Source organism: Bacillus rossius, chromosome 10 (genome assembly GCF_032445375.1).
Source record: "Bacillus rossius redtenbacheri isolate Brsri chromosome 10, Brsri_v3, whole genome shotgun sequence".
NCBI lineage: Eukaryota > Metazoa > Arthropoda > Insecta > Phasmatodea > Bacillidae > Bacillus > Bacillus rossius.
Genome location: NC_086337.1, coordinates 2,494,194 through 2,520,268, shown reverse-complemented (window position 1 = coordinate 2,520,268; position 26,075 = coordinate 2,494,194). Strand labels below are relative to the sequence as shown.

Sequence of the window (26,075 nt, the reverse complement as noted above, 5' to 3'; positions counted from 1 at the left end):
GTACATAGTTTGATGTCATTTAGTGTTTTTTTTTGTGAACTGCAGAAATGTCAGATAGTGACAATGGCGTTAAAGCTGTAGCACTGCAGGCTCTTACATTCTCAACCTTGGCAAAAATAATTTTACTATATTTTCTGATAATTTTCAGTACTTGGTTAAGTTTCCTAGTTCAATGTAAATAGCGGCTGATTATACGTTTTAGAGGTAGTTGTATATTAGCAATGTGTTATGCTTATATTTCTCTTTAGTTCATGTTTTAATTATGTCTCTTAATTTACTTAATTGAAACATATAAAGCCGCTGAACATTAATATTACCTATTTTGCTACTATTCTTGGTCTGGAAGCATAATTATGCATTGTGAAATTATTAGTCCAACAATCCACATGGGTTCAGAACAGGTATGACCACTGCTACCAATCAATGACTTTTCTCAATCCTATCTATAATGAAGTCACAAAAAGTGGTCAAGTTGACGACTGCTATTTTGATCTTGCAAAAGGCTTCAACAGTGTTAACTATGCAGTCTTACTTGGTAAATGATCTAATTTTGGTTTAAGCAATTATCATGTGAACTTGTTCTGTAGTTATCTCAAAAATATAATTTTTTTTTGTATACATTAACTGTAACTCCTCACTGGAATACCACCGTAACCATTAGTTTTAATATATTCATTGAACACGTTTCTCAGATTCTCAATCACTACAATGGTGTTTGCTAACAATTAAAAATATTTTTAGAAAAATTATCACTTTGAATGAGTGTTCATTATTTCAAACAGACATTATTGAAAAATAAACAATTTTTGCAAATGTAATCTTGTTACTTTCAACAAAGATAAAACCGTTTACTAGGAAATATTTGCCAATTAAATATGACTCCAAATAGACAAAAATCCTCAAATCCTTCACTTTAAAAGACCTTCATATTATTTTATATTCTAATTTATATAATCATCAGCATGTTAACTACTTAACCACAATTCTCAAAGAACTCTATCTATATTTTGCTCTGTTTAGCATTATAAGATCTGAATTAGACTAATGTCATTTTAAACAATATTAATACATCTGACAGTGACAATCAAAAACATTCAAAACAAAATAATTAAGCTTATTTATCTAAAACAATTTTTCCTCAAAATAATTTAGCTTCTTTCATACAGCCAAAAATACTTAGATTCACACTATTCGTTAAAAATTGCTATACAGTAAATGCCTGGTTATCTGGGTTAATTGGGACCTACCGATGCCCAGATAGTTTAAATCCTGGGGGAAAAAAAATAAAAAAATATTGGTTTACGGTGAGGGCCACCCTGGAATTTGGATTGTACTGTACATGTGTCTTCAATGAAGTCTGTGTCGGCTGGAGAGGCACCGGGAGGCGACAGTTACCTCCCCTCAGTTCCTCTTCCTACCAACACCCCCCAGTCTCCGAGGTCTGCTCTACACAGGAACGTGTCATAAACCAAGGAGGGATGCAGCAATACGTGGCTGCAGAGTTCCTCATGAGATGTTGCTGTTACATGCGTGGCAAATAAATAGCACGAGGAGACAATGTTGTTGGCATCATGGAAGCCTGCCATGATAGACACGTACGTTGCTAGTTCATGGTCATTTACAACGGCCGAAGGAAGAGGGAAAGTTAACTCGACACTGCTCAAGATTAAATTGCACAATCCGTGCACTCACAAATCAAAAGTTTACTGTAGTTCAGAAATAAATTGTGAATATATTCTTGATAACACTACAGTTCTCTATTTCCAGAATCACCTAGCTTAAATTTTGTATATACTCAACAAAAATAATAATTGTTTTAGATTAATTTCTAATTTTAATAACTACAATATGTACATCAATCTCTCAGCACGATTAGTAAATTCCTAAAAATGTTTGTGATAATTTAAATCACATTTTCTGAAAAATTGGTCTCCATAAATAGCAACACTAATTTAGTTATGTGTGTTCCAAAATGTGTAGGGAAATATTCTTTAAGTAATATAAATGCATAGAATAACACTCAACAATAAATATGTCACACCATTAATCTTTATAAGCCTACCATTGAATACTTTCTATGACAAATACGACACAGTGTAACGGGAGATAGTTGTCAGTAAGGTGGTTGACTTGCCCGCCCGGGCGTGACCTTCAACTCACGTCGCGTACCTTTCCAAGAACATTCCAAACTATCCTTTAATGACAGTGAAACCGATATTACTGTCCAGCTAGTATTTACATTTCAATTTTTCAAAAATTAAGTGCTTATTCAGGTATCACCAGGCCATGATTTTTTTTTCCATGGCACCATTAATTTAACAACCTTTCCCACGTGAATCATGTGCTCATTTTTATTCCGGTATCTAATGTCAAGTACATTTCGGCTAGTACAACTTGTATAAATGTTTGATAAGAGTCCTTATTTCGTACGATTGTGCATGCAGTTGACTTGCTTAAAACTAAGTGCAATAAATATGCAAAGTTTGTCCGTGAAGTATTGAGACTAGGTCTGGTATAAAGAATACATTGATCTGATCAGTATATAAATATATTTTAAAATTATCAAAATAGTCTCCTTGGGCATCAATACACTGTTGCCAACATGATTTCCACGCTGCAAATGCTCCCTGGAAGTAAGCTGCCGTAACCTCTATCAGTGTCTCTGTAACAGCCCGATGGATGGCGGGAACATCTTCGAAACTGTGACCTTTCATGATTCTCTTGAGCTGAGGGAACAGGAAACAGTCTGGTGTGCTCACATCCAGGCTGTAGCGACTGCAGTAAGGTAGCAACCCGATATCCGGGCCAGGCAGGAGCTCATAACGAAGGCGGTGTGGACTGGAGCTTCCAGCAATCTGCCATCGCCAGTCGTTTCTGTTTGACGGCTCTATGCAGGCTCGCAAGGACTGCTTTGTAGAAAATGGCGTGGACGGTTTATCCCGGAGGTTCATGTTCTTCGTGGACCATCCCACTCTTGTCATTGTCTTTACCAAGGCCTTCGACATTCTCACTTTCTTGGGTCACACAGGAACACCTATGATTCATCCCCTGTTATTACGTTGTCTAAAAAGCCCAGTTCACTTTCTAACTGCTCCAACATTTCATGGGAAACGTCAACGTTTTTGTTCATGACTCAACACTTTTGGCACCAATTTTACACAAACCTTCCGCATGTTCACATCTTCAGAAATAATTTTGAGAACTGTTATTTTGCACATCTTTAGGACTTTGGCGATTAATATTACACTCAAGCGACGATCAAAGTAAAGATTTTTTTACCTTGGCTACATTTTCATCCAAACAACTCGTTGAAGGGCATCCACATCGCTCCATGTCTTCAACTGTCTCCCATATATTATTGAACTCCCTGAACCACTGGAAAACCTGGGCCCCTGACAGGGCGTCGTCTTTGTAAGCATCCTTAACCAAGGCAAGCGTCTCAGAAGCAGTTTTGTCCAGGCGAAAGCAAAATTTAATTGCGTAGCGCTGCTCCAGCAAACACTCCATTTTGTACTTTTCTGCAGCGACAAACTCAAATACAGCTTGTGCGCCATGCGCAAACCTCACTGCCAGCAGGTCCATTGCTTGGATTAGACCCCCCCCCCCCCCCCCCCCCCCAACCTGGCTAGGGACTGGAGCGGCCAGTCTCATTACTTTACCAACAAACCCTGCAACATTCTGCACGCTGTAATACCTCTCTCTAGCTTTGTCTCAAATACTTGAACACGATGCATTACGCTCTCACTTGGAAGCCATGATTCCAAGTGCAGCTGTTGCACAAAAAAATTAAATTGAAATTTTATTTCTTAATTTTTAGTTTATTCAATGATAAAAGCATGATTTGATTACTTTTTTTAACTATAAGTTTATTTTATTATTTTCAGTCTCAAAATAAAATAATATTGAATATGAGTAATTAAAACAAACTAAAAGTACTAAATATGAAGGATTAAAGTATTTATTAGTTACAATCAACTTAAATTAGTCATTAATGTTCTCGTAATCTAGTAATTTCAGCTAATGTGTCAATACTACATGGAACTTTTCTTGTTATCTTAGAGCAACCAAGTTATTATACTTAGGAACCATCCAGTGACTTTACGCGACTAAGAGCTACATAAGTCTGTCCCGCTGCAAAGAGACGCGATCCCAAATAAACAACTGCATAATCTACAGTCCAGCCTTACATTTTATGCACCGTAGAGGCTCAATTCAGTATTAAAGGCAACATTCGCCTTTCAGCAGTACCATAGCTGTATTTCGCTGTAAACTGAATTACTAGAGCCAAGATTATATGGTTTTATTTTGAACCTGATTTCGTCATTTAAAACCACACATTTCGTCGCTATTTCGTCTTTTAAAAATATATGGTTTTTTTAAGCTATTCATGGTATGTACTTACACAATATATTTCACAATTGTGACATAAAAAATAGCAGTTGGGCCTATTGTGTTGTTTAGAATCACATGTAATCAACATTTTAATGTTCTGGTTAAACATTTTCTCTTAAAAAGTACCATCGCTCATCAGGTCATCACAGTTCCAATTTTTTGGATGACACATTAAAATAAGAAACTGCAGAAAGTTTAACTATGCACACTTTTACACAAAAATTACAAAAATGCTACCATTGTTAAAAGTTCTGCATTTTCTGGCTTCAGCGGTCTGGGTGTGCTGTAAGAGTACTTTATCATCCACATTAATGTTTCCCATATTCTGAGGGTGAAAAAGTGCTCCAATATTTGTAAAAAGATGCCGAGAAGGATCACAAGTGATCAGTTCATTAAGTTTCAGCAGACTCAAATTTGCTGTATGCTTGAACTTCTGTTTCAGTTCTGCAGTATGTACAGTTCTCATTGTTGACAAAATGTTGTCAACTGATTCTGGCAATATACCTTTTGTCAGCACCTCAATTACAGACTGCAATTTGTTTAGTCTGGATGACAGATGATGAGCACAAGGATATGAGCTGCCTTCCAACCAGTTGATGCATGACGTCATACGGCTTACCTCTCCTTCCCTTGTCCAGACTTCAAGGTTCATCCCTCCCAGGCATACAAACCATCGTGTCTCTCTCCCCCTCCTCCCTCATCGTCCTTTGGCATGTGAAACTGTCAACATCCTTCCTCCCCTTCACCAAACTGCGTGCGATGAGAGCCAGGTTTGTATAGTCCATTTCTGGTAAAATAAAATTTTTTTAAGGGGCCCCGCGACAGCCATTCACCGTTAATTGTTTTGATACAATTTGTTTGTTAGTTACAAAACATTATTTCTGCTGGAAAATCACCGAAACATCAAAATTTCTTTAATGGAAAAATTTAGCAGGGCCGTAAAAGTGTTCATTTTTACCGCAAATGAACTATACTCGCCCTTCCTGCCAGACAACATTCTGGGCGCGTGACGCATGGCAACTACAGTCGTGTGCCGCGCACAGCCACGAAAAACCTACGCGATTTCCAAACTACACTAGATTTCCGACTGGAGTTTGTTGACAAAAAGCATTTAAGAATTTGTTAATGCCCAACTGGTTCTTTTGATATTGGATCAAGAGGATTTAGAGGAGATAAAATGGCTAAAAGGCATGTTTTCGAAGTTTTAGGTGTAAAAAACCCGTTACAAATTTCTTGAAAGTATCAGAGGGAAATGCATTACACCTTTATCTTTATTTTTCCGCCATGTAATGTTACGGTCACCGCTCCCATTTCACAGTTATCTGACGGGAACGAGATGACTGCGCGCCAGTTCAGAGCCTTGCACTTAGAGGTTTTACCGCGCTAGAACTACCATTGAGCATCGCTCTTATCATCCCGCTTCACTAACACACACGCTGACCAGACGGCGCCCTAAAGCTGATTAGAGGAAGCATGTAGAAATTCAAGGCAGGAAATTCTTCCAGCTTATCAACCAGGACCCGGGCAAGTCTTGACTATCAAGCTTTTCACATTAAAATATAAGAGACTTGTATTGTGTAATTTCGGTGTTATTTAGCGGTTTTTCTTAAAAAATGCTTTTTTCGCATTTTCCATATAAATTCGCGGAAAATTTTGCGATTTTGCGATTCACCATATAATCTTGGCCCTATGAATTAGTATTGGTTAAATTATATGTACACCATCTGTGCCGAAATCAATATGGATTGATGATCACGCCGGAAGATAATTTCAGATATAATACCCGTATAGACATTAACGAACCCCATGCACATTTTCTACCATGAACTGACTTTAGAAACACTTTAAATTTTTTTTTAACTTTGTTCGAAATTATACCAAGTTAATAAAAGCGTGTTAAAAACAGCTACTGTTAGGGAAAACTGAGTATACTCCCAAGTGCTAAGTAAAAGCTCAGAGGCAGCTGAATGTACTTGTATAAGTTAAAGATAGACACATCTGAAGAAAGTGTTGTAAGAATCGAAGGAGCAAAGAGGAGAAATGTTTCATAATCGTAGCTTGTGATGCTTCAAGGGAGCAGTGAGTGCTGATCTAACGAACACACATTTAGGCACATAGTTCCAACATTTAGGCCGAAGGCACCGTAACATCATTCCGGAGAGTTTCACTTTACTTCACCTCACCTGGGAACACCGATGCACATGCATGCTTGTTGTGATCCGACAACGCAACGGCATGCATCCTAGCGAAGCAGCCCACGACCGTGGCGAACCACACAAGCACCTTTCCTACAGGATACACACTGCAACTGAGGGATACCTGCTCGATGGGCCGGGGCCGGAGCTGGTCGAAGCAGTCGGCCGGTCGATCCCTGCCCGGCCTGGCTCGGCGCTCCCACTCTCTGCACCTGCGGGAACCAGAGCTCCAGTCGCAGGTCAACTGGATACGGTCCGTGTGGACAGAGGAGGAAGGGGGAATAAAGGCTGAAAGACGCCATCTTAGATCCAACGCTTTTAGGTCATTAAGTTTTTCATAGTATACATCCACTTTCTCACAGTGAAAGAGCACGCACATATGAATACATTTTCTACAACTGTAAAAGCATGACAACAGGAAATCTATTTGTAGCAGCCAAACACTGCCAACTTCAGGCATGCTAAGTAATGAAATAAGCTTAAATGATGTAAAATTTGCAATTAATAACTACCATTGACTGTTATGACTAAAGTGGTTGAATAAAGGATGGTGTCTCTCCCATTAACGTTAAACACATTTAATACAGCTTAAATAAGGGTACAGTAAGTCCTCGGTTTACGTCGGGGTTACGTTCCTGAAAACCGCGACATAAATATAAACGACGCAAAATGAGCCATGTTTCATGCCACCGGCCGGCCGGAAGCGCTGGCATACAGACGTGACAACGGGCAATTTTATCAGCAAATTACAACCGACAGCGTGGGAAACAAGTCCAACTAGTACTTCTCAGCTTTATAGAATGGTTATTTAACCAGCTGCTTTATTACCTTTATTGATTGAAATATAAAAACAGATATATAGTCATTTGGAAGACATCTTATGAAGAAAAAATCATAAATTGCAGTGAGCTGATACTGTAGGCCTACTACAAACGCATTTAATCACGATAAAGTTAACAATGGCACGTTTAAAACTCCGGCCAACTCAATGATATCATAGCGACTGAAGTGTAGAGCTGTAGCAAACCGTATGTATTCGTTACTGAGTAACGGGTGCGGCATCTAGTAATGAAACGTTACACACGAATGCATTTCGTTACTCACATTTTTCGTATGTTTTACGCATGCGCGTGCTTATTCGTTACAAAGAACGATGTTTGTTTATTAAGAAAAGTATAATTTGGAAATTCGTCGTCCAAGTTTTTTACTGTTTATTAAAGGTATTGTGTGTGTAGACAAAGTTTGAGATTGGAACAGAAACAACGTAAGAAAGTATTTTTTACAAATTATAAATATGTATGTTTTTGTTTTTTATTATCGCGTATTTTCACGTTTTTTGTTCTTATCTTAAAAGAGATATTATAATAAAGCTGCTCTAATGAGATTTTATTGTTTCTTGGTTAACAAAAGCTGTTAATTATCAAATACTTTTAATTGTTTATATTCGATTTATTATTATTTACGCGACGTCATACTGTACGCGTACGAAATACGACTCAATTCGTTGCTGTTACATAACATAGCATGTTATGCGGTATCAGAAGTAACGAGTAACGATACGAAAGTAACGAGTACTAATTGTTATAGTAACGAATACATACGGGTACACTTTTTTTTAGTTACTTTTACACCTCTACTGAAGTGCCAAGGAGTTGGACGAAAAGGGGTAGGAGAAAATGCTGTGTCGTTGCGGGAAGTAGATAACACTTCTACGTGCGAGATACGTGGGTGGCCGAGCGGGCGGGCTGGTAGTATTGCATCACCGCGCGGAGAGCAGGAAGCGTCCTTCATGATGTATGATAAGATAAGGCGGTGAACGTGTAGCTTACGCTACATAGCATAAATTAACTACCGAAGGAAACAAAGAATTATAAACGAATTATATACGGTGTTTTGGTTAAAATAAAGATTTACGGTCATTGTAAACTACGTTATTGTGAATCGGCGACAACTTAAATTGAAACATGAGTACTCAAACATTAGCGACGTTAATCCGAAACGACGTAAATCGGTACGACGTAAATAGAGGACTTACTGTACTTATAGAATAAGAGTAGATATATTTTTATTTATTTGCATATTTAATTTACGAATAATTTACTGTACCAATACTCACATGACTAGGGAAGCATAGCAAACTTCTACGAATAAGCTGTACAAAGAGTAATGGAAATAAAAATACTTTTGCATAGCAAAATGATTATATTTTGTCATCGGGAATAAAGTAAGTGTTCAGAAATATTACAGAACTAAAAAAGTCTTCAGTGTGACTCGATGTATAATCAAATGTTCTGAAAATAAATTGTTATAATAAATAATCATTGATGAACTTTGAAAATAGGTAAGTACAGAGAAATACTATAAATGTAAGACAGATTTGAATTATATTTTGAAGCGACAATTGTTGGAACCGATTATGAACTTCGAGTGTGGTAGAGTGTGGTAGTGTTGTGCAAGAGAACATATCCTGGAGCTCTGTAATAAACTTGAAAGTCTGGGTGCTTCGTGGCATCTATCGTCAGGGCCTGACATCTTCCGATCTGGTATTAATAACAGATCTGTACCGATTCCAAACCGATACAGGGGAAAATACATTTTGGTTAAAAATATTTTATAAATTTACTAATTAGCCAAAATGCCTAATTCTCAGAAAAGCATGCAATGCAAAGTCACATGTATTTGTAAGTATTTTGTAAGTGTGAGTAAACAAAATTTAATTAAAAATAGAGCCTGAGATGGAGTGATTGGGATTTCTCTTCACAAACCAGCAGCAAAATATAAATACAAAAACAAGTAAAGTGCTTGCCTAAAGTTAGTTGTCATTTAATGTTTTACAGTAAACATTTAAACACAATTTACATAGCCATACATTGGCTCACAAAAAAACTCATTTAACTAAACTAGTACCGATAGTAGAATTCCTATATATTTAATAAGAAAACATTCTTAATTTTTCAATGAATGCCTTTAATGCCATGAAAACTGCACACATGGTGAGCAGTCTCGGTGGGGCGCTAGTAGCTCGCACACACTGAAGCTTTGTAGCAGGAAGACAGATGTCACTTCTCTACAACTGATATTCACAACTGCATGATTGATTTTAGTCTAGTCAAAAAATAAAAATTCCTTGTTTCTAGTTTATAAACAGAAAATAACAACTCCTTTTTTTTTTAAAAATTGAATTATTACCTTATCTTAATTCGATTAAAGGAGAGATTGAACAAAAAAAATTATTTAATTTTCAAGTTCATATCACAACAATTTTTTTTCATGGCAAAAGGCACAAAAAAAAAATGCAAGTTGTTTTCAATGGCAATCGAAGCGGCCATGACCACTACGTATAATTAATAAACATAACACTCTTTGCTATCAACTTTTATTGATTCGTCTGTACTTTTCTAATGGTTTGCTATTAATTTCAGTGTTGTGTTACGGGAAATGCTTTCTCACATAAAGTGGGCAAGTAACGCATTAGTACTATGTATAGGGAAAATGACGAAGGAAGTAAAAAAAATACAGTAGAACCCTGTTATAACGAATCTGAAGGGAGTAGTTTATATGTTCACTATAGAGGGGAAACTTTATATCTGGGAAAACTTTTATATTGGCAATACATACTCAAAAGCAAAATCTTAACTACACATAGGCCTAAGCCATGAAAAGAACGAATTAAAATACTCAAAGCAACAGTTTTATGAGCAAATGCAGATAATATTTTTAATGAACTACACTTTCTATTACCTAATGGTTCTTGGAAATCGGCGTTTATCCTTTTTTCGGGCATTTAATACTCTGTGACGTTATCGCAGCTTGAGAAAGAAGATTGTTCAGCTTGTTTAATATTGTACTTAATGTGGATGTTGCAATTCCCAGTTCCTTTGCTATTAACACGTGCGGGACAGTGGGGTTGGAGTCTCCCTTTTCAATAATGTCCAGTTTATTTCGCACAGATAATGCCTTACGTTTTTTACCGCGTTTTCACCTTTTTTTATGTACGTACTTCTTATTGAAGCACATTTGCAGCTTAATAACACGTAATTCTTTTTACCGTCAAAAGTAAATAAACGAAAAATAACGAGTCTGGTGCATCAAAGATTACAACGTATCATTTAGTATCGCAGTTGCTAAAGCTGGAACGAAATTTTCTCACTTTCTATGGAAAAATTTTGTCCGAAGAATTCTATCTAGTGGTAGTCTTACGAACCTTACCCAATCAAAATGTCCGAAACGTGAACGATAAAAATGAGACGTAAAAATATTGAATTTGCTGCTATAATGTACATACGTATTTGTGTGGCGGTAATTTATTTATAATTTTGACAATCGCCCATTCTTTAACTATGCAGGGAAAACTATTTTTTATTTTCACCAAACTGATCACCATTTTTGGCTACACGTAGCCTACCGAGGCCACTCGAATACGACTTGTTTATAATATGAACAGTGGACAATCGAGTAGCGTATTGCGGAGAAAAACTTCAATGTGATCCAGAAGAGACGTTTTGTGAAAAAAGTTTTAATTATATGAAAATATTTGAGATAAATGTGCATTATGTCTGCAAAATTTGTTCGTGGTACACGGGAAAACGTATCAACATTGACAAAAGTTGTGCGCTATATCCAATAAATTAATACATAACCTCAAATCATTTTGCCGGGACTGAGACGGAAATTCACAATAAACGGGAATTCATTACAGGCGGGTTCACTATAAACGGGTTATACTGTACATCAATCATGGGGATTCGTAAATCCGGGGTATGTAAAAATGAGGTTCTACAGTATTGGGTTCTTTAATTTCAAATGATTGTAAAGTATGTATATAGAGAGAGAGAGAGAGAGAGCAAGAGAATGAGACTCCAGAAGGAAGTGCCAGCCCACCTGAGGCACGGCTCCTGCTCCGGCCGAGCAGCGCAGTCCGTGCACAGCTGACGTCGCAGCTCCTCCGCCGCCGTCTCGCCCTCACGCCCCGGCGAGTCTTCATCCACCAGCTCCAGCTTCCTCCGGAGATCCTCCAGCCTCACCGACAAGGTTTCAACCATCTGCTGCTTCTCCAGGACTTCCACACGCAGCGCATGCTCCCTCTCTGCGGCCACGCTTCTCAGCTCTTCCAGCCTGGCCAGCAGGTCCGACTTCACGCACTCCACGTCTGCCTTCACGCTCTGCTCCAGCTCGTCCATGCCGCGCTGTTCCCTCTCCAGCTGCTCGGCCAGGCGACGGACTTCCAGCAGGAGCCGCTGGTTCTCGCCGGCCAGGGCCCCCCGGTCGCGCTCTGCGGCCAGCAGCCGGGCCGAGACCGCCTCCAGCGACGCGTGCGTGTTCCTGCGACACACCTCCAGCCGCCCCAGCTCGTCCTGCAGCTCCATCACCGTGAGCTTGCTCTCCACGCTCGCGATCCTCAGGTCCTCACACTCCCGCTCCCTGCGCGAGAGCCCGTCCTCCGCGTGTCTGAGGCTCGACCGCAGAGCCCCCAGCTCCGCCTCCTTCGCCCCGAGAGCCGCTCGCATCCGCTCCGTCTGGCTGCCCGCCGTCCTCACAGCCCGGATCACGCACTCCTTCCACTCTATCACACCAGCGTTTTCCTGCAGCATCTTGTTAACATCCTCCATGTCTACCTTGCACAGACATTCCACAACTTCCTCATGCTTTCTCATCACATCGGCCAGCGAAACATCTGTGTCGGCAAGTCCCGTTTCTATCGCCATCTTATTTTGCTGAAGTGACACTTTGTGTTCATTTTCCTTGAAGTCACAATTTCCAACAATTTCAGTTTCCTGAATACTATTCAAGTCAGATAATCTACAGTCTTGACCTTCAAGTCTTTCCTCAAGTATTACCAGGATTTCTTTGAGAAATTTGATAGTGCTTTCTTTAGACTGTAAAATGGATGAGCTTTCAAAGAAAACTTTCAACAATTCTTCCTTGTGGCTTTCTTTCATGTAGTTAACTTCACATTCATAGGCCCTTTCCAAGTTATGCAATAAACACTGAAGATCATCAAGCATTTTTCTATTAGACTGAACTGTTTGGTTCAGATTTTCTACAGTACCTTCCTTGCTTTTGATAATGGAGTTTGTTTCTTCCAAAAAATTGCTAATGGCCTCATCATACTCACGCTTTAAACAATTCACTGCGTCCTTCTGTGATGCCACCAGTGTCTGCAATTCCAACTGCAGTGTCAATAGTTTCTCTTCTGTCACCTTGCTGAATGCCAGATGTGCTTCGTGCTCTCGGCACAGCCTCGCCTGGAACTCATCGAGCAAGGCCGTGTGCTGCCGAGACTGCACTTCGAGCTCCTCGTTCTCCAGCCGGGCTTCCTCCAGCTCCAGGGCGGCGGACGACAGCTCGCTCTGGAGCGACAGTATCATCTCCTGCTTGCCACACACTTTCTTCTCCAGCTCGCTCTTCTGCAGCTCCAGCAACTTCCTCCCCCTCTGTAGTTCGTGAATCTCACCGGCACACTTATGTAGCCCCTGCAGCTCAACTGCGAGAGCACAGTTCACTTGCTTCAGTTTCTCCAGTTCCCCACTGCCTACCAAACTACTTTCTCTCTCCTTCTCCAGAATGTGTATGCGGGACTTCAACTGATCATTCTCGATCACGTGTTGTTCGCACTGCTCCGTGAGCAACGACAGACCAAGCTTCAAGTCCTCGCACTCTTCCCGCGATCGTTCCAGTCGAGTTTCCGCGAGAGCGAGCTGCTCCTGCAGCCGTGCTTCCGTGTCGCCGTGCCGCTGCCTGAGCTCGGCCAGCCGTGCCTCGTGGTCCTGCTCCAGGCTCTGCCGACTGTCGCGCAGAGCGTCGAGGTCGCGCTGCAGGGCGAGCACCCTGAGGGTCAGTAGCGAGACCTGGCCTTCATCGCCGCTGTCCTTGGGCCCGGCGGTCCTGACCTGCGGCTCTTCTCTTGCACACGCCTTCCTCCGCAACACCGGCTGCAACACAGAACACATTCTTACACTTACACACACTTCACACCCGTGGACTGGCTTACGTAACTGAACTGATGTGAAGTGATACATCAGAGTATTACGTGATTCCTATCCCGAGCAGGAACTTGTGGGAATGATGGTAGAAAACTTGAGTCCTGACTTACAACCTCGCTTAGTGGTGAAACCAGTGATTTGAAACAGGAAATCATACACGCTGAAAATAAATTAAGTTGTCAAAAAGTAGAAAAAAAAAGACTGACTAAGGCAGTAAGTACCCTGCAAAATAAAAATCCGAGATTCAGTAAAATAAAGAAGTGTTGCTTTGGGGTAAAGCTAATCATTTGGCTAGAGTGTGTTATTATAGGGGCCAGGTAGAGCAAACGGGGGCCGCATCACAGTCTGTTGACAGTGTGGAAGGCAATAGTGAAGTTAGCAGGAGCACCTCACTGTGCTTCAGTTGTGGGAAAGAAGGACATATAGCGTATGCTTGGCCTGCACGGAAGTGACTATTGTACCAGGAGAAGACTTTTTAGGACGTGACTGAATGAGCTTACATGGTTGTGACGTTAAATGTAGCTCATTCCTGGTTTTGTCAATTTTTTTTTTTGCATTAGTGTTGTCAACGTGAGCTTATCCCTTAACTTTGTCGGAATAATATAATGACACATGACAGTAACTGATTGTGATTTTAGTCTTAAGAATTGTCTAGAGTGATGGTTGGCCACCCTGTTACCCATGTGATTTGAAAGACCAGTAATGGGGACTGGTGTGGTGCACGGCTGGAGGTTCAGGGTCCGGAGTCGTGTGGACGTGGCCAGACAGCGGCCATACAAGACGTACTTTCATCAGAATAATAAGGCTGATATTTAAATTTTTTTAAACTTCTGTATCCTATGGGGTACTTTAGCCTGTTGGGCCCAGCCGCGCTTTCTTCTTCCCAAGCTGTGTTAGCAGCACGATTCCAATTCCCCGTCGCTCTGTCCGCTATGGTGTGTAATGTCTCCTGCCTACAGTCCTAGCAGCACGCCCCGTGTATTCAAACACCCCGCTCCCGTCAAGTGCGTGTATCCCTTTTAGAGTTGCTGGAGCACGTTAGAAATGGCGTGTCAGTCAGAGCCAGCACATTCCCCACTGTTTCCCCTGCGCTTCTCAGAGAACCCAGATCTCCTCCTCATACTCCCCCTTCCCGTGGGGCATCTACCTTGCTCTAGGCCTCCCGCACTGTTGCCAACTATAGGTCAGAGCTACTTCCCTGCCAACGAGCACTGACGGGAGATACTTGTTAACCACCCTCCCCAACCTTTCTGAACGACCTTCTGGCATGGGGGCCTTGGTACTACAAATCCTCACTTCCCCAGGGCTCTCCTACAGTCTCCTGGCCTGCCCACCTTTACTCCTGCTACTCCTCTCAGCTCGATTCCCGAGAGAATCTTCTCGTCATGACCGAACGCTACTGCTGCACTCATCTGAGTGGCTTTTCGTATCGGTGCTCCGTGGCAAGTTTGGATACGATATGTAGTCTGAAAACTGAGTGATTGACTCCCAAAAGTTTCTCTTGTTGCAACATGTAGTTTTTGTTAACTGGTTTTTGTTAATTTTCCGTTGTGATCTTACCGTGTGTCGTGCTACGCGGCTTTGCATGGACCCTGGTGTTTCTTCATATCATGTCTTGACCACTCTTTAACTACCCACATAACTGGTAAGTGAAATGCTTTTTAAACTTTGATGCCCCTTATTTTTTTTTTTTTAAATTTACGACTTTGAGTTGAAGTTCATTTTGTTAGTGTTGTCAGTAATTACGCTGCATTATTTGTGATGCCGTAGGCCCAGTTTCATCCAAATTCTACTGTTTCTCCGGCATACTGTCTTTTGAGGTGTTCCTTACTTGGCACGTCCACCCAGACGTCTCCCAGCACAACAGCTGACCGTCCATGTTCAAGGGAAGCATCTACTCTCAGCCATATGATGTTATTTTTACACTCAAAGCACTAACATTCATTTGGACTTTGAAACGACCATAAAACAAAAGGTTTTATCTAATCTCAATTACTTGTCGTAAAAACCTAATGTTCAAAATGACTTTTTTTTAAAAAACCTAGTTGATAATGTTATATACTGTGCTTGTAATAAACATAAGAAATGAAAACTATACAGACCAGTAAAGTATAGAGTAACTACAGTATGTGTAGTTGTTTTCTTTCTTTACCTGTAGACCCTGGTCATAACTAAGGCTCCGATCCACTGAATGTTAATAACGTTTAACAAAGTAATGTTTAATAATTGTCACACGTCTGGGATTGGTGCACCAGCATCGTATTAAAAAAAACAATATATTTGTTGATGATTCAGCTGCTAGAGAAGATTTGAACCATTCTGGTGTAAAATTTATTTATTTATTTTTTTATTTTAATTAAGTTATTGCTGATTTTCAGGAATTTTTTTAATTCAAGCTTTATTAATAAACTATAAAGAATTCAGTGGTAAACCTTTCACAGATAAATTTTCAGACACGGGAGATATGACTGTGACCATTATTTTATCTGTAATCATTATTAATTTAACGTATTTACAATTTGAATTTTAATAAATGAGCTGCTACGAAATTGTGTGATATTCATTTGCGAATTTAATAACATTCGCGTTTTCATTTGTAAATCAAACGCCAACATATCTGTCGGCTGAATGATTGACTTTATTTTAGTCTTTAGCTTATTGCAGTCGGACCTAAAGTAAAAATGTAGCTGTAGAAGTTTGAGCAGCGTGCAAGCTTGGATACGAGAAATTATGGAGCGCGCTGGACAGTAGTGACACCTTGCGACAGTTTCCCCAACTGTTTGCAGCCAGTGTTTTCTCTCGTTCCCACCCAGCCACAGCTGTCTGCTGTTTACGAAGGGGAGACGGGATTTCGCGCGAAACTGATATGAAGGTCAATGTATTCATTTTCAGTAGATAAGAGAACGTGTTTGGTCTATCTCGGCGTATAATCGAATGGTTATTCCCTGTTATTATTTAGCACAGTGATTTAGCCAGATCCTTTTTGTTGTAAGCGTGAGATTTATTCAGGAATAAAATGCCGAAGAAACCTCCACCAAGCAGAGTACACAAAAGAACAAAACTATCGAAAGCCATTATAGCGCTTAGAAATAAGAATAAAGAAAGATAAGAGATTATTTTATTATAGCTTTTTTAACATACATTTATTTTTCAGAGTTGCGTATGTACAACGCGATGGACGCGATGCGACAACAAAAAGATGTGTAAAATTGTAAACATGCTTTTTTTTTTCTCCAGCAATGCGTGAACCATTCATAAACTATACTCAACATGTATCCGTATAATTACGTTTGAATTTTTTTTTATGACAGGCATCAATGTTAAAAAGTTTATTAAGTGTAGCAGAAAACACTCAACATAGTCTCACACAAAATCAGTTTAAGTACATGAATGCAGTTTTAAGAAGTAAGCTACGTAAATAATAGTTAAACATTATTTAATATCTGCTGGTAACGTTTCCAAAGTATCAGCTTCGCCTTCATTCACGAACAATATTCGTGGCCTTATTTATTTATTTTGCTGGCGTTTCGTTGGTGACTGTTAGGACTGCAAAATTAGTAAACATTTTTCACCCTATCCTGAGTTAAATCTAAAAATGCGCGGTTAGATGAGGACCTAGATGTGTCTCATGCTTACGCCTTTACACTCTACTCATGCGGGTATTAACCATGCGCGTAAGGGCGCGTTGCCAATGACCTGTACGATAGTCTCAACAATCCTCTACGGACTCGAAAAATGTCACCTGCTCATTGGCTACTTGACTTGTGACAACTGTTTGTTGTAATTCCTGTGATTCATCGTTGATTTTGTTGAGGAGTTTTCAGTGATTCAGATCCTCCCATTTAACTGTAGCCGAATTGAAGAAGCAGTAGAAATGTTACATGCTTGAATTCATAGCGAATGGAAACCACAAATATTTACTGATGTAGTGGTTGGTAAAAAAAAATATTATTCGTATCGCTTCGCGCCATGTTGGCTCCTATATTATTATGGATTTACAAAATATAACGATTCATTTACGACACTTAAGATAAGGTGTGTAGGATTTTAAGAATTCACTTGAATTGATATTTAAGAACATATTTCAGGATAACTTGTGAAGACGCTCGTACAGACGGCACCGGTTGTGATGAGTCATTGTTACCAGAGCAGGTGTACACGAAGTGGCATGTGAAACCTCAACACAACTCGAAAATCAGTACCGTAAACCGGGGTAACTTTGGGACTGGGGGTGTAAATTTGGGACAGTGAGTAATTTCTGGCTTTAGGATTTCCTGTCAAGGCAATGTATTTAGAAGTGGTACGCAATCACCGCTTCTATATTCGCTGGTATGTGCTACTATCTCATGGCATTTATTTGAAGCTGTAGTTGCACTGGTGGGATAGAGGCAGTGGATTTGTTGGTAAATATGTATTGTACGGATTAGCGCCAAAAAAAATCGTACAAATATGAAATAACTTTCATTATATGCTCTTTTACGTCCTCTTTTCAAAACCGCCTGCGGAGATTAAAAATTCCAATTACTTTTGGAGATATCGCCGTTCTTATTTTGCAATACAAGCCCTATGTAATCATTCAACAGACGCCATTTTATATTTTGCTGTGTGTGCGTGAATGCCTAAATAACAGAAATTTTCCATTAGGTAAGGTTAGTTACATGATAAATACTTCAAAATAAACGGAAATTAAAAATAATATCAATTAATTTTACTTGTATAGTTTTAAGTATTTATAATGTAACTGACCTGACCTAACAAAACGAGACAAAGGTGGATTAGGTCAGGTCAGCTACAGTATAAATACTTTGAAACTGAACGGACATTAAAAATAATAAAAATTAATTTTAATGGTTGTTTAGTTTTAAAGTATTTATAATGTAGCTGACCTGACCTAACAAACCGGGAAAAAGGATGAACAGTAGGAACTCACGTAATTTTCTTTTTACGTGATGTAGTCGTTCAACTACGTCGCGAAAAAAAACAAAAAAACATAATAATACTTGTAAACAAGCAACAATGGTGAACGCGGGAAGCCTACGATTCACTCATCTTTCTGGACATACCCGAATACTCACGTTGGCAAGCCTTCTTTCAACAGACGAGAGGCAAACGCCCGATCGTGCATCTTCGGTTTTTTTTTTTGTTTATTGTAAATAAATATGCAACTCATGAAAACTAAAGCCTAGTCCACATCAAAACATTGTGGATGGTTGATTTGGTTAGGATAGCTACATTAAAAATACTGTGAAATCATATAAACGGTTTCCTAGCGCTGGATAGCTACATATTAAAATGTTATTTGCTAAGCAACCATAAAATGATTTTACAGTTTTTTTAATGTAGCTATACTTACCTAACATAACCAACCATCTACAATGTTTTAAAGTATTTTTAATTACTTCTTGCTAATTTTAAGAAAAGAAGGCTTGCCAACGTGAGTATTCGGGTATGTCCAGAAGGATGTGTGAATCGTAGGCTTCCCGCTGAACGCCGCATCAGTGCACATCATGAAAATTAAAAAATTCCATATCTCCTAAAGTTTTTGGAATTTCTGATCTCCGCCGGGTTTAATGAAAAGAGGAAGTTAAAGAGCACAGAATAAAGGTATTTTCGGATTTTTAATTTTTTTATTTTAAAAAAATCGCCAAAAAATGAATATTAAAAAATTTGATATCTCCAAAATTAATTGGAATTTTTTATCTCCGCAGGCGGTTCTGAAAAGAGGACGTAAGATAGCATATAATGTAAGTTATTTCATATTTGTACGATTTTTTTTGGCGCTAATCCGTACAATACATATTTACCAATTTGTTTTCAACCACATGTTTATATTTTTGTTTTTGTGTAAACTTTCGTACGCACTTTAAAAACGGCAAATACTTCACGAAAGACAGGTATGTATTTGAAGAAGTACAAGCCTTGACATCCATTTAATGTGATGCTAATGTTTTTGATACTTGCATTTTATTTTATAACCTCAAAATAGTAAATTTTCATCACTTGGCGGGGTAACTTTGGGACTGTCCCAAAGTTGCCCCAAAGTTGGCGTAATATGTTTTACTGCATTTTTTCTTCATATTTTTCAGAATAAAGCGACCAACCATGCCAATAAATCCCGAACGTGCTCTTGGTACACGGGAACACGGCCATATAAAAATTACACAGAGGAAAACTTGAATGAAGCCTTGCAAGCTGTACGGAACAAAACATTGTCGATTCGCAAAGCTTCAACAAAATATGGTATTCCAAAAAACACTTTGCACCTAAAAAACCAGGAAAAGCATTTTAAAGCTGTCGACCGAGCTCCGGTTTTCACAAATGAAGAGTAGTTGCAATTTGTAAGTCACATTGTAGCCGTGTCTAACTATGGATTTCCTGTGGATATGTTTGACCTTCGATGTGTTGTCAAGTCCTACCTCGACCGCTGTGGAAGAAAGGAGCTATGATTTTAAAACAATTTACCAGGAAATGATTGGGCGGAAGGGTTCATGCGACGGCACAAAGCAATATTAACTCAGAGAACAGCAAAAAAATTTCTTACTCTAGAGCAGCAACAGAAGAAAAGGTTGTGAATAAGTTTTTTGATAATTTGTAAAAGGAGCTGATAGGAATTCCAAAAGTGAATATTTGGAATTACGACGAAACAAATCTTGTAGACAATTCTGGAACCAGAAAAATCATCACGAAGAGGGGAATTAAGTACCCTGAGAGCAGGGGTGCAACAATTAAATTTCCAAAGGAGGGGGCGATATAACTTTTTATAAAGAATCATCGATCCCCCGTATTGAAGCGGGGGGTCCAGGGGTCCTCCCCCGGGAAAATTTGTATTTCAAGGTGGAAAATGGTGCTATTTAAGCAGTTTTATTATCTAAAAATTGATTACACAGCACTTTCTTTGCCCCCGTTTGCCCCCACTTCAAGGTTTCAGAGGGGGGGCAAAATACCCTTGCCTCCCCCTGTTGTTGCGCTCCTGCCTGAGAGGATAAAAAATTTGTCTAAAGCGTGCACATCTATAATTGTTTGTGGAAATGCAGCAGGGGATGTAGCACCACCTTATGTAAACTATAAGGCGGAGAAGATTTGGACAACTTGGACTGAAAACGGACCCTCGGGTACTCGATACAATAGAACTAAATCTGGTTGGTTTGATGGGCATGCTTTTGAAGACTGGTTTACATCTTTAATGTTACCTGTTCTAAACTACCAGGAAGGTATGGTAATTCCAGACTGAATTTTACTCTGAAATAATAAAAGTTTCCTAACTACAAGTGATTTTTGCTGCAAACGTAGATCAAAATCTTCCAGGATGCGATTTGCTTAGGTAAAAATGTTAGTATGATCGACTCTTTAATTTCTAAATTATAAATAAATAACAACAATAGAACTTCCCAGAAAGTTGTGATAAACTGACGATATTGCGCGAGTAGCAGACCCGTACGTGACTACAGAGAAAGGCTATTTTCCTTGACCGTTAAGATTTCTGGGACGAACACCCTCTCACAGCTAGGGTCATAAAATACGGTCAAACTCTTGCAAAAACATCCACCACCGCTCTTTGCCACTAGCAATTTAACGAAGTCAGCTAGGCGCAGCACTCCAATAAATTAACTTAGAAAAAAAAAATACTAAATATGTAATTCTATCAATACATTTTACAACACAACTTATGTTTTATTTATTTTCTGGAAAAAATTATATTATCATACGAATTATGTTATAAAAGTGACAAAACTCAATAAGTAAATTTACGGTGTATCGTTTTTTTCAATTGTTATGTAGTAAACTAATTTTATACAATTAAATATATATTTTTTATAATATAGGCTACATTAAAATTTTGCATAGTTCTGATCGAAAATAATATAATGTATTAGAAATAAAAAATAATTATATTTTTTGGTATTAAAATAATTTTTAATAATAAAATTTTTGTAACAAAATACGAACACACATATATAAAACTAGAGGTCCTCTAGAATTTTTATTTACAAGTTCCAAGCAGAAATTGTTTAGCTATTGTTAATTTTATTGTATCAAAAATCATTCATATAAGAAAAAAGAATATGTATATCTCAATAGATGTAACATGAATACACCCTATCATATGCATTAAATATATTTTAAGCATAGGCGTACCCAGGAATTTTTTTCGGGGGGTGTTCTTCCAGATTTTGTAGAAAAACTGCATAAACACCAAAAATTATTTATTTCTTGAGTAAATGAAGAAAATAGTCTCAAATTTCATTTTTTCACCTGGGCTATTGTTGATATGTAATTTGTACGTCATTTTTCTTTCAATTAACTTAAGTAAGTTCACATTACAACATTAAAATACCTACAAAAAAACCCAAAAAGATATAGTATAAAAATATAAAAATAATTAGTTAACTTATCGAATTTACGTACGCACTTTACAAACTTATTCCTAATAAGTTGACGGCATGACAATAGAATAATTGCTGTAAAATTTGATTGTAAGGGTGTTAGCAACTCCGGAATTACGATAGCCCGTCCTTCCGTCATCCGTCTGTCAATTACTTGACCTGCACCCAATAAGATGGACTGAAAAATGTCATCCACTCGTCCGTCTAAAGCTTGGTAATTTTATACTTTTGACGGGTGAACGGATGAAACTATAACCTCCTAATGTCTTCCAGGTGTTTGCATATAAAATATTATATTAAAATGTATTAAAGTTTGTTTAATTGATTAGCTGATTCCAAAATCATTTCTTAGCTTACGTTTAGACACATTTCTAAAGCTCTTTTTTGAAACAAAAATTTTCTAAGTCACGGCAGTATTATAATTACGTATGGTAACTCTGGAAATGTGAAAATACATACCGGAAAAAAAAACACTCTGAGTTTAATGAGTTTCAAGTACTTACTTTACATAATTGTTTAAGTAATATAATTACATATGATAATTTTTTCCCCCCAAATTGTTAGCTTTTCTCAACAGTTGCCAGAATTGACATGGAGAAATATTATGATGGACGAGCGGAGTGTTGTAAATCGCCAGCCGACCTTCGTAGCGTAGTCGGATGCACACCTGCTTATGGTGGGAGAGGTTCTGGGTTCGAGTCCCGGGTAAGGCATGGGAGTAAAACTGAGACTTATTCAAAATATACACTTGCGATAAAAGATGATGAAAAAGAATAATGAAATTGATATTTCTGGCTAAACGGATACCGCTCAAGGCCAAAATCCAAGCAGTGAAGTGAAGTGAAGATGTATATCGCTTGGCGGTTGACGGACGGATGCGACGGGCTGTTGTGATTCAGGCTTTACAATTCAAGTGTAGCAAAACAGAATTAAATCTTTTTTATAAAAATCTCGTGTCACGATGTTTGTCCGGGCTAATTTCAGAAACTACTGCATTGATTTTAATGAAATTTCGCACAAATATTTGTAACTTTGTCCAACTTTATATATAGGCTACATTTTATTTCGATTAATGACAGCGTTTTCCGAAAATCAGTTCCCAAGGGTGGTTAAGCACTGGCAACTGTGGGTATTCCATCTCCATGACAACGGGATTTTGCATTGTTTATGCCTTCTGCGTCTTCATGGCAACGGGCATCGCTTATATCAATTTTTTTTTCAATTCGAGGCATATTTCTGTATAGATTTAATTATTTTATGTAAAATAATTTAAATTTAAAAATACATTTTTGCGAAATACCACTGACTGACTCATTACGATTGAAACTTAGCATACTCACTAAGATATGATTTTCCGAAAAGGGAGTTTTGGGGGTGTAAAATATAAAAATTCCAGTTTTTGGTAGAAAATCATCATGGCAACGGCTGTTGCTTTGTTGATGCTTCATTCGTCTCTATGGCAACAACTAATTCACTGTTAGTGCAGTCCTCATCACAGTTGAAATTTTACGGGGACTTTAAATATCAAAAATTGCCCTTTTTTTAATTTTATATCCTACAGACTTGAACTTGACAGTAATGTTCCTCATGTTATGCAGGATGACGTTTTCCGAAAATCAACTCCCAAGGGTGGTTAAGCCCGGGCAACAGTGGGACAGCGGGATTGTGCATTGTTTATGCCTTCTGCATCTCCATGGCAACGAGCATTGCTTTGATTTTTATTTTCCATTCGAGGTGCGGCAGTGGCGTACCCACAAGGAGGGGCATGTATAATGAGTGGCGCAAGTGTTCTGCCTGTAGACTGCTGTAGCGAAGTACGGGTACATCAGTTGTACGTTGCGTGCTCGAGAATCGGAAAACCATCGGTGCTACTCGTTTTCTCCCCGGTACATTACAAATCATTGTAATAAATTTTTGTCGAAATTAATTGCATTTTATTTCATTTTTTTATTACTGTAAATGGGATATTTAGTCTCATTTATTCCCCATTAATATAGCCGTGCGAAGCTGGGTCGGGCAGCTAGTATATTATATATATGTATATATGTATGTATATATATATATTTCTTGTGTGCGTGTGTATGTCACTGAACTCCTCCTAGACGGCTGGACCGATTTTGATGAAATTTTGTGTGTGAGTTCACGGGGATACGAGGATGGTTTAGATTCACAATTGGATATTTTATCTCGATTCTGAGTTAAGAAAAACTAAAAAAAACACGCTTTAAAAGCAAAAATTGCAACACATTATTAGAAGCCATTAAGTTTTGCTATTGTAAGGAACTAAGTAGAGAGTAAGAAAAAAATAAAGATCCTGACAGTTTATAGCGTCGCCATATTTGTTTCAATTTTCAATACCCTTTTTGTATATTACAATTTAAATTGCAGAAAAAAATCATGTTTCATAGCCACACAAATAGTGAGGATGGTTTAGATTCACAATTGGATATTTTATCTCGATTCTGAGTTATTAAAAACTAAAAAAAAACACGCTTTAAAAGCAAAAATTGCAACGCATTATTAGAAGCCATTAAGTTTTGCTATTGTAAGGAACTAAGTAGAGAGTAAGAAAAAAATAAAGATCCTGACAGTTTATAGCGTCGCCATATTTGTTTCAATTTTCAATACCCTTTTTGTATATTACAATTTAAATTGCAGAAAAAAATCATGTTTCATAGCCACACAAATAGTGAGGATGGTTTAGATTCACAATTGGATATTTTATCTCGATTCTGAGTTAATAAAAACTAAAAAAAACACGCTTTAAAAGCAAAAATTGCAACGCATTATTAGAAGCCATTAAGTTTTGCTATTGTAAGGAACTAAGTAGAGAGTAAGAAAAAAATAATGATCCTGACAGTTTATAGTGTCGCCATATTTGTTTCAATTTTCAATACCCTTTTTGTATATTACAATTTAAATTGCAAAAAAAAAAATCATGTTTCATAGCCACACAAATAGTGAGTATATGTCATTTCTCTATGTCCACGAGGTCTCGCCGCGTCAATTTTCTCCTTGGAGCGAACCCGTCCGCTTAATTAAATAAACAGCTTTTATCGTTGAATGATTTCATGATTTATTTAATGAAAATATGCTCTCATAAAAAAATTAGTTAGATAGACATTCAATAGGTGTCTTTCTCTCACTCTCTCTCTCTCTCTCTCTGAAATGTATGTAGCTTGCTCGCGGGTCAGTAATGCAGACAATCTTTACATTCTAGCTCGAGATGGAAAAAACAGTAAATTTGGTTTACAAAGACATTTTATGAAGTGTCTTCCCGTCATTACATTTGAAAGTAGAAACATATTTACTCAAAATTTAGGTAGTAACATATTTTTATTTCAAAGACTGAAATAGAGGTGAGAAAAATTATCATTTGTGAACATAAGAAAACTACTACAACTGTATCAACTGTTATGTTATAATGTTTAAATTTCTAAATGGTGCAAGATAATACAAAATTCCATGCGGAAAAAGTCGTGGGCAGCAGATACGTATAGTTATAGGTGTGGGGCTATGCATGCTGATTTTTCATATACTGCATGGATGCGAACATGTAAGAATAATCTATCTATCTTACTATAATAAAACAGTACTTTTTCTGTCTGTCTGTTTGTACGCGATTTTGATGAAATTTTGTGTGTGAGTTCACGGGGATTCGAGGATGGTTTAGATTCACAATTGGATATTTTATCTCGATTCTGAGTTAAGAAAAACTAAAAATACACGCTTTAAAAGCAAAAAAAAAAAACTAAGCATTGTTGATAATTAGCCTCCATGGCAACGGGCTTTTGCATTGTTGTTGCCTTCTGCGTAACCATGGGAAAGGTTTTTGGTAACGGCAGTGGCGTGCCCAAGAGGAGGGGTATGTATAATGAGAAGATACAAAATGTCCAGCGTAGAAATACTTACCGCCATATCCATATCTCACAAAAAGTACATTTGGGCAGGACAATGTCTGTCGGGTCCGCTAGAAAGATATATAGAGAGATAGAGATATAAATAGAAAGTTAGAGAGAGTTATAGAGATATACATAGAGAGATAGAGAATTAGAGAGATAAAGAGAGATGCTTAGTATACGTTTAAAAAATTACAAAAAAAAATTGATTGAGGCATTGCA

At 38.2% G+C, this 26,075-nt stretch overlaps 1 protein-coding gene across 2 annotated transcripts in view; it reads right to left on the bottom strand.

Moving 5' to 3' along the window:
- LOC134535715 (hyaluronan mediated motility receptor-like) overlaps nt 1-26,075 on the bottom strand; it is a 69,915-nt gene that overhangs the window by 13,389 nt on the left and 30,451 nt on the right. For both annotated transcript variants that reach the window (XM_063374919.1, XM_063374920.1), the window contains exons 3-4: nt 11,469-13,519; nt 6,712-6,799 (exon numbers count right to left, since the gene is read on the bottom strand). In XM_063374919.1, the coding sequence (XP_063230989.1) occupies nt 6,712-6,799; nt 11,469-13,519 (2,139 nt within the window). The remainder of the gene's footprint in view (nt 1-6,711; nt 6,800-11,468; nt 13,520-26,075) is intronic.